Below are 8,675 nucleotides of genomic sequence, written 5' to 3'. Positions count from 1 at the left end.
CAGTTCCCAGGGCGACCCCTGTGGCAGAAGCGGGGCATCTGGCGACCGTGGGGTCCTACCGTGGCCACCGCGTCCTGCACTTTGCTTTCGGCGTCCTCCTTCTCACCCTGAGGCCGCCGCCATGAAGGATGCACTGGTGCTGCAGAGCCGCGTCCCGGCGCACCCGGACTCCCGCTGCTGGTTCCTGGCCTGGAACCCCACAGGGACCCTGCTGGCCTCGTGCGGCGGCGACCGTAAAATCCGCATCTGGGGCACCGAGGGTAAGGCCTGGCTTGGCTTTGTGACCCTGGTGCCAAGGAAGACGCTACTCTTAAAAAGGGTTTGTCGGGGGAAGGAGTGTGCAAGCGTCAGCGGACAGTCTGGGATTGTTGCGGGAACTGGGATATTTGTTGAGGAAGAAAAATGAGAAAAGTCGTCTGAATAGCAATTGGACGGTTTTGAGACCTCTTCCAGAGGAAGTAGTCGCTTGCATCCTTGTAGTGGTGGTTGAGCTTGTCACCCGACGGGGTTCCACTTTCAGTACCAGTTTTTGAATGGCTAGCCTGTTCTCTGCCTGTAGGTGACAGCTGGATTTGCAAGTCTGTCCTTTCTGAAGGCCATCAGCGCACTGTTCGGAAAGTGGCCTGGTCCCCCTGTGGAAATTACCTGGCCTCCGCCAGCTTTGATGCTACTACTTGCATTTGGAAGAAGAACCAGAATGACTTTGAGGTAACCAGGCTGGATGGAAGCAGATTACTTGTCTGCACCCCACAGCTGGGTCAACCTGCCCCTTTGAGGACAGCCTTTACTTAATGTTTATACCATAGACATGGTAGCTGGGTATGGTAGTTCATGACACCAAATCCCAGCAATGGGACACTGAAGCAAGAGGATTGCCACAAGTCCTCTAGGCTGTCTCAGCAACAAGGTTGTGATCTGAGATGTTTTACTGGGACTCTTAGCTGTCATTAATTCGCAATCTTTTTCCCTTCCCAGTGTGTAACCACTCTCGAAGGTCATGAAAACGAGGTCAAGTCAGTAGCTTGGGCCCCATCCGGCAACCTCTTGGCTACCTGCAGCAGAGATAAGAGTGTGTGGGTCTGGGAAGGTGAGTCCAGACGTCTCCAGATACAAGGGAAAACCAGCTCACCGACTTTTCAGCTCTGCTCCTGACAGGGTCAGCTCTTCGCTTCTTTTTTTCTCCCACAGTTGACGAAGAGGATGAGTATGAATGTGTCAGTGTCCTCAACTCTCATACACAGGACGTTAAGCATGTGGTTTGGCACCCAAGCCAGGAGGTAAGAGTCAGAAGGGGTAGGAAAGAACCCTGATATGGAGGCTTGTGCTCGGCCTGCCTGCACTCTCAGCATCACCGTCACTTCCATAGGGATCTTTGGGACTGTCCTGTCCGGACAGTGTTTGATACTAGAACCATGGGTACCTGCTGGGCCATACAGACAAATGCTGGGTCTCCTTTCTCCCTTTCAGCTGTTAGCTTCTGCCAGCTATGATGACACAGTGAAGTTGTACCAGGAAGAAGGGGACGACTGGGTCTGCTGTGCTACCCTTGAAGGTCATGAGTCCACTGTATGGAGCTTGGCCTTTGACCCCAGTGGCCAGCGTCTGGCATCTTGCAGTGATGACCGTACTGTGCGCATTTGGCGCCAGTATCTACCAGGCAATGAACAAGGTGAGGGTCCAGGAGTCAAAGGAGCGTTTTATAGTCTGCCAAGATATAGTCTGCCATGAATCACAGATTGGGTTGGTGAGGTCACAGGAGATCTCCAGAGAAGCACTGAAAGAATTGGGGACAGCTTTGTGGAACAAGGCCTTCCAACCAAATTTGAAGATGGCATGTAGGTTTTTTTGGTTTGTTTTTTTGTTTGTTTTGTTTTGGGGTGGGGTTGTTTTTTTTGTTTTTTGTTTTTTTGGTTTTTCGAGACAGGGTTTCTCTGTGTAGCTTTGCGCCTTTCCTGGAACTCACTTGGTAGCCCAGGCTGGCCTCGAACTCAGACATCCGCCTGCCTCTGCCTCCTGAGTGCTGGGATTAAAGGCATGCGCCACCACCACCTGGCTGCCATGTAGAATTTTTAACAGGAGACTGTAACAGAAGATTCTCAGTTGAAAGCCCAGCAGCAAACCCCCCAACCGAAACAAAAAGAAGCTGCCAAATGGTGGTAGCACAGGCCTTTAATCCCAGTACTCGGGAGGCAGAAGCTGGGAGATCTCTGAGTTCAAGGCCACCGTCTACACAGTGAGTTCCAGGACAGCCAGAGCTACATAGTGAGACCATGACTCAAAAGAGAGAGAGAGAGAGAGAGAGAGAGAGAGAGAGAGAGAGAGAGAGAGAGAGAGAGAGAGAGAGAGAGAGAGAGAGAGAACCCAGCAGCATGAGTTGGCTGATGGGAATATCTAAACAATGTGAAGAACAGGATTCCTTGAGGCAAGGCAGAGGATTAGAAGGGAGGAGTGACGTTGGTTGGGTGGCTAGTGAGTGGCCTTAAAAGGCAGATTAACTGGTTAGATGCAGCCTGCAGTGGAATAGGGGTGCTTCCTTCTCAGAATCCTCGGGTGACAACAGTGTGTAGGGCAGATAAGGAGGGTGGGAACACAGTTGGGACAAAGGCTCATTGATTGGCAATGGGATGAGGAAGGGCACTTTAGGAGAGGTGCTCAGGACACAGAATGCCTTGGACTTAAGAAAGTTCTGTCGCACAGGGGTGGCATGCAGTGGCTCTGACCCCACCTGGAAATGTATCTGCACTTTGTCAGGCTTCCACACCAGGACCATTTACGACATTGCTTGGTAAGACCTCAGTCACATTCCTATAGCAGGGATTTTAGAGATGGCGTGACCTGTGCTGCTCTGCATTTGTTCAGATTAGGCCTGCTATTCTGTCTTACAACTGGCTGGCCTGGGGTTCCAGGAGCAGGAAGATGACTATACCTAAGACTGTTTCTGGGATAAGGTCCCAGGCTTTGAGGGCAGCACCAACCCTTAGGATTTACATAGCATTGGGACATCCTGAGATGATCATAGAATATGTGCATTTGTAACTGTGGACTTTGTGCTTTAGTAACTGATTCTTACAGAAACTAGAAAAGCTGCCCCATTCTTAGAAGAATGGAGGTTAGAGGCCACTCTGGGCCTGAGTCTTGGATCTTAGAAATAATTCCAACCATGAGAAAAAATCTGTTATATGTCTAAGCTTTATTTATAGCAAATGTCTGGGAATATCTGTGCCATAAATGGGACTCGAATATTGACTTCATGGAGAATGAGCCCCACTCTACCCCTAAGCATTAAGTTTATGGCAGAAATTGAAATTTACTTTTAGCTAAGGAGTTGGCTTTTTGTTTGTTTGTTTGGTTTTTTAGGGATATGCATTTAACAGCTTAAAATTAACCTTACTTGTCTCTGTGAGTCTGAGGCCAGCCTGGTCTACAGAATGAGTTGTAGGACAGCCAGGGCTACACAGAGAAACTGTCTGGGGCGAGGGGAGCAATCAAAACAACAAAAAATTTAGACCTGTTTGAAGCTGGAGAAATGGCTCAGCAGTTAAGAAAACTGGCTACTCTTCTAGAGAACCTAGGTTCAATTCTCAGCTCCCACATGGCTGCTCACAACTGTCTGTAATTCTAGTTCCAAGGGATCTGACACCCTTTTTGGCTTCAGTGGGCATTATACACATATGGTACACAGACATACAAATAGGCAAAAATACCTATAAAAGAAAAATAAATCTTACAACAATTAATTTAAAAAAAAAAAAAACTGCCGCATGGTGCTGGCACATACCTGTAATCCCATCACTCAGTAGGTAGAGGCAGGCAGATCTACTCTATAGAGTGAATTCCAGGACAGCCAGAGCTACCCAGAGAAACTCTGTCTTGAAGAGAAAAAAAAAAAACAAAACACTCAAGCAATTGGAATTTTTGCTGTTTTTTTTTTTTTAACTTACTAACAGGCAGTTGAACATTCCAGATTCAAGTTTTATACAGTGATGGGCAATTGGGGAATCTTCAATGTTTATTTTAAAGTAAGTTCTACTAAATTATGATGAAACTTGTTAATGTCAGTGTTAAAAGGAGGTTAAGGATGCAGTGACCTGGGCAGCTGCTTACGCCAAGTGGAGCAAGTGTGATTTGGTCTCATCTGTAGCTGGGGCAGCCAGATGGGAACCCCTGAGGACTGGGAGGGCCTTTGTTGGTGCGATGGCTTAGGAAAGCTTTCCTGTGAACACTTAGCTGAGGCCTTAGGTTTGGGAAGAAGGTAGGCCTGGGACTCGAACACTGCTCCCTAATCTGCCGGGTTGGAGAGACAGGAGTCATCTGCTTACCCCTGACATGTGTTCCTCCCAGGTGTCAGCTGACAGGGGCCCTGGCTACAGCGTGTGGGGATGATGCCATCCGAGTGTTTGAGGAGGATCCAGGCTCAGATCCACAGCAGCCTACCTTCTCTCTGACAGCTCATCTGCGTCAGGCCCATTCCCAGGATGTCAACTGTGTGGCTTGGAATCCCAAGGAGCCAGGACTCCTGGCCTCTTGTAGTGATGATGGGGAGGTGGCCTTCTGGGAATATCACCAACCTGCAGGCCTCTGAGCTATAGCTTGACTTGGCCAAGACTTTCCTAGTCATCAAGAGGACCTGAAGGATCCTTGATCTTCATTTAGCTTTATGCCTTCTGTTTGGATGTGTAGAAGCCACAGGACCATTCACTGTTTCCCTTCCTTGATGTGAGAGAGCCATGGGACAGAGCCATGGAACAGAGTATGTTGTGTTACAAATTTTGCTTTATTTAGGGCATGGTGTTACATTTTGGGGATAAATAGAGTATTTATAATCACTATGTATATAGGAAAATGTGTTTGAAGGCTTTCTGAAATTATGAGCTTTATAGAAATAATCATCTGTGCCCCACTTCCTATTTTATAAATAAGGTCATTTATCATTTATAATTCCACTGTTTAAATGGGTCCCTCCTTCCCAATTTTAAGTCCGTGCATTTAAGACCTGCAAGCCAGTTATGGTGTCTTCCTAGCACTCAAGGAAAGACAGGATGATGAGAAGCTCAAGGTTATCCTTGGCTATATAGCAAGTTTCAAACTAGTTTGGGCTATACACGAACCTTTCTCAAAACACAGTGACGTTCAAAGTTTGTCCAGAGTAAAAGAACACCTCTGCTCTTCCTTAGAAACCCTCACACGCCTCTTGAGACGTTATGCTGTGGTGGCCACTGAACTAAAGAGAGAATTGGTTTTCAGTAAAGGGCAGAAAACATTAAGACAATAGCTTGTGGCCCTCTAAAAAAACATCAGCAGGCTGGGTGTGGCGGCACACACCTATAATCCACCACTCAGGAGGCAGAGGCCAACTTGATCTACAAAATGAGTTCTAGGACAGCCAAGTAGACAGAGGTCCTGTCTCAAAAAAAAAAAAAACAAGTAAAAGACTATGGCGTATGTGTGCTGCCAATGTGTGTGGTGTTTTTCAGGGAAAAGAGTAATTGTCTAATAAGCCTTCTAAAGAGTGGTAAGGGCTGTCTCCAAAGCTGGAGGCTTTACTTAATTTTTGACAGTGTACAATTGTGACCTTAGCTTTTTTTTGAAAGACAGCAGAAACAGTATCCAGAACAGTAGTGGCTAGAGTGATCTGCAGATCCCTGGGAGTCTTAGGTCCCTTGCAGGGTCAACACCTTACATGATCCAGGAGTGGCACCAGTTAAATAGCCATCAGTCTTCACTGTCTTGTTCCCTCAGTAGGAACGGAGCCAGCTTCTCTTAGACAAGAAAGAGGACTAATTATTATTAAACATTGACCCTTAAGAACACTTATACTGACAAATGAGAAAATTCCATCCAGCCCCTCCACAATGAAGTAAGGTGGTCTTAAGAAAAAGCAGTTGGACATTGTTGCAAGCCAAGTTAGCTATTCATGGCATGCCATCTTTACCAGAACTAGGAAATTACAGTATTTAGGCCTGGCTATTTAGCTGTGTTTCTGAAAAATGAACATATTGAACCTTTCACTAAATGTTCACTGCTTGGTAAATGTTTAAAAGACAGAATTTCTAAAAACTTGTAACAAACTTTAGTGGTAATGAAATTAGCAAATGAGTAGTGAACTGTGCGGATGGATATCTTGAGATTTGTGGAATTTCATGGGTCGTTCTCCAAATGACCCATGTACTGGTGTTACACTGGTCATTTGGAAAATGTTATATTCAGACAGTGACTCTAAGATGGGGTAGTGGGTTTAATAGTCTAAGATGCACGGATGCAGCTGTAGACCCTACATTGCCTCAAGGAAACTTTCACATACAGTTTTGCATAGTAGCGATGGAGAGCCAATTATTTGAAAACTTTTCTCTAAAGTTGACATGCTTCAGTTCACACAACAGATGAGCATCAAAGTGGCTAAAGGTCCTAACTGGCTTCTATGTAAAGGATGTAAAACGATTGCAACACTGTACCATGCTATTCTTCCTCAAGAATTTATTTTTTCTAAAATATGTTAATGAGGTTATTTTGAAATGGACTGCCTTAATTTTTATTATAACAAGTATCAGTGAATATAACCTAGATAATAAAAGCTTTTGAGGCTCTGCTCTTAGTTTTCTGAAGGGGTAAGGGGTCTTGAAATCATCATTTGAAAACTGCTGGCCTAGAAAATGAATCACAGTGATTCAGGTTTATTCATGAAGAACAGAAAGCAAACAGTTGAAGTTGTAGGTGTGAGATTGTGGTAAGAGGACATTTTAAGGAGACTAGAGTCATTTCTACCTGGTGCATCTTTAGTTTTATTTTTTGAGACAGGGTTTCTCTGGGTAGCCTTGGCTTTCCTGGAATCAGCTCTGTAGGCCAGGCTGGCCTCAAACTCCCATAAGTCTGCCTGCCTCTGCCTCCCAAGGGCTGGGATTAAAGGCGTGTGCCACCATCACCTGGCCCTGCCTAGTGCATCTTAACCATGGAGGGAAGAATTTCAGAACACAGGTCATGAGAAGCCCTACCTGTTGGCCAAGATGGAGTCAGCTCCTACTGCTATGCCGCTAACTTTGCAACACCTATAAAGGAGGCTGAGGTCATTTGCATGACCCAAGAGTTAGCTGTCTGACACTGTTAGTCCTTCAGTAGAGGGCAAGTTTGTCCTCCACATACTTGATAGGAAGATTCAGTGCTAAAATGACATTTTTTCTGGCCAGGACCTTTGGTTGAAGAAAATTTAGGACATACAGTTTCTCCAAATTATTTATTAGAATGTATGACTCAAGGAACTACAAAAAAAAAAAAAAAAGGCCTCCAACTACTGTACATAGTTTATGCTTGACGTGACACTTGAAAATACTGGACCCAGAGCTTGAACTGCTTGGTCCAGAGTAGGAAAGTAACTGGGAACAGCAGCAACCTGAACGGCCAGACCTCAGGCTGACAGACCTGGTTTCCAAAGCCAGTTCCCCCTGAAATGTCCACATTCCTGTTTCCAGGTTCAATGTCCCCACACACGAGAGAATGCCTCAGACTCAATCTGAATCACTGTCTGTTTCAGCTTCTTTCACATCCACACTGAATTTATACTCCTGGTCACATCCCATGTATGCATCACTCATGAAGTACAGGGTATAGTTGTGGCCACCTGTGGCTGGGGCCACAAAGTCTAGCTTCACCTAAAGAGAACAGGCAGAAATCAGGTTAGTGGAGACCTGGGAGGAGGCGACCCACCTGTCCAACCCCAGGGATAGATGCAGGACTGAGTGCACACACTCACCTTGGCTTTCTGCTGCAGGGTCAGCCTCTTGATGGAGATGAGGCTGTTGGACTTGGCATCGCCAATCACAACCCACCAGCCCTCTTCACGTTTCTACAGGGATCAAAACCAAGAACTTAAGCATAGAAAACTTGATGACTACAACTGTGAGAATGGTTATGAAACAGAGTAACAAAACTCAGATTAAAGCTCTCCACAGTTGCTTCCTGAAACACAACTTGATAGACTTAAGAGTTTTTAGCAGTCTAAACATATCCCCAAAGGACTTACTCTTCAAATAAGTAGCTAGACTAACTTTTCAGTTCTACTTCATTTCCATTACCTAAGGCACCTTTTTTATTTAACGCTTGTCACTGAATCTAAACTGCATTATTAGAGATTTAGCCTTGAGGCATACAAACTTCAAGTTCTTAAGAAACTTAGATGCGAGGCAAGCTAACTGAAAAATCTTAATGTGGAGATGAACCTGCAGCAGAGAGAATACAAAGCAAGCCCGTGGGACCTCTCCTGACATCCTCTCTCTGGAGAAGCCCTCTCTGTTGGCCGCAGTAGAGCCCATATGCCCCAGTGGCACTTTCCTTAGAAACCTGAATAATTTGTCTACAGAAGTACATGAAGTTTATCTAGCATCTGCACCCAACCTTCAGTGCTCCCACATAAAGAAGATGAGACTTTCTTCCTGTTGATTTAAAAACAAATATGCAACTAGAACCTGAGTGAAATATAACTGGAAGACCAAGTAGAAAAGTCCAAGTGTCCTGGAGCCATTTATAGAAACAAAAGTAATCTTAAGAGTCAGAGAGAGATTAACACTGCCTGATGTTTTTTAACAATGACCAGCCACCTAAATTGTTTAAAAACAAAAAAAGAACAATAATCCATGGTTCTGAGATTAATACTCAGCCTTGTGAGTTCATTACCCCCAGACTCC

General features: G+C 45.4%; 2 protein-coding genes across 2 annotated transcripts in view; one reads left to right on the top strand and one right to left on the bottom strand.

The window, feature by feature from the left end:
• Positions 1–121: 121 nt before the first annotated feature.
• Ciao1 (cytosolic iron-sulfur assembly component 1) lies at positions 122–6,584 on the top strand. The gene is made up of 7 exons (XM_006986461.4): positions 122–260; positions 560–708; positions 976–1,087; positions 1,189–1,277; positions 1,468–1,669; positions 2,698–2,785; positions 4,342–6,584. The coding sequence occupies exons 1-7, from the start codon at positions 122–124 to the stop codon at positions 4,580–4,582; spliced, it is 1,020 nt and encodes a 339-aa protein (XP_006986523.1). The 3' UTR covers positions 4,583–6,584.
• A 630-nt stretch (positions 6,585–7,214) lies between these two features.
• Snrnp200 (small nuclear ribonucleoprotein U5 subunit 200) overlaps positions 7,215–8,675 on the bottom strand; it is a 28,941-nt gene continuing 27,480 nt past the window's right edge. The window contains exons 44-45 of the mRNA XM_076570583.1: positions 7,745–7,837; positions 7,215–7,643 (exon numbers count right to left, since the gene is read on the bottom strand). Coding sequence (XP_076426698.1) covers positions 7,500–7,643; positions 7,745–7,837 — 237 coding nt within the window. The 3' untranslated portion in view covers positions 7,215–7,499. The remainder of the gene's footprint in view (positions 7,644–7,744; positions 7,838–8,675) is intronic.

The sequence above is a fragment of the Peromyscus maniculatus genome, chromosome 4 (genome assembly GCF_049852395.1).
Source record: "Peromyscus maniculatus bairdii isolate BWxNUB_F1_BW_parent chromosome 4, HU_Pman_BW_mat_3.1, whole genome shotgun sequence".
In the NCBI taxonomy this organism is placed as follows: domain Eukaryota; kingdom Metazoa; phylum Chordata; class Mammalia; order Rodentia; family Cricetidae; genus Peromyscus; species Peromyscus maniculatus.
The sequence above is the reverse complement of the archived record's forward strand: the minus strand, read 5'-3'. Positions and strand labels throughout refer to the sequence as shown.

Coding starts and splice junctions, on each gene's coding strand:
- Ciao1 (XM_006986461.4), top strand. CDS start 122: ATGAAGGATGCACTGGTGCTGCAGAGCCGCGTCCCGGCGCACCCGGAC. Junction 261..559: donor CCGCATCTGGGGCACCGAGG/GTAAGGCCTGGC, acceptor CTCTGCCTGTAG/GTGACAGCTGGATTTGCAAG. Junction 1,278..1,467: donor TTTGGCACCCAAGCCAGGAG/GTAAGAGTCAGA, acceptor TCTCCCTTTCAG/CTGTTAGCTTCTGCCAGCTA.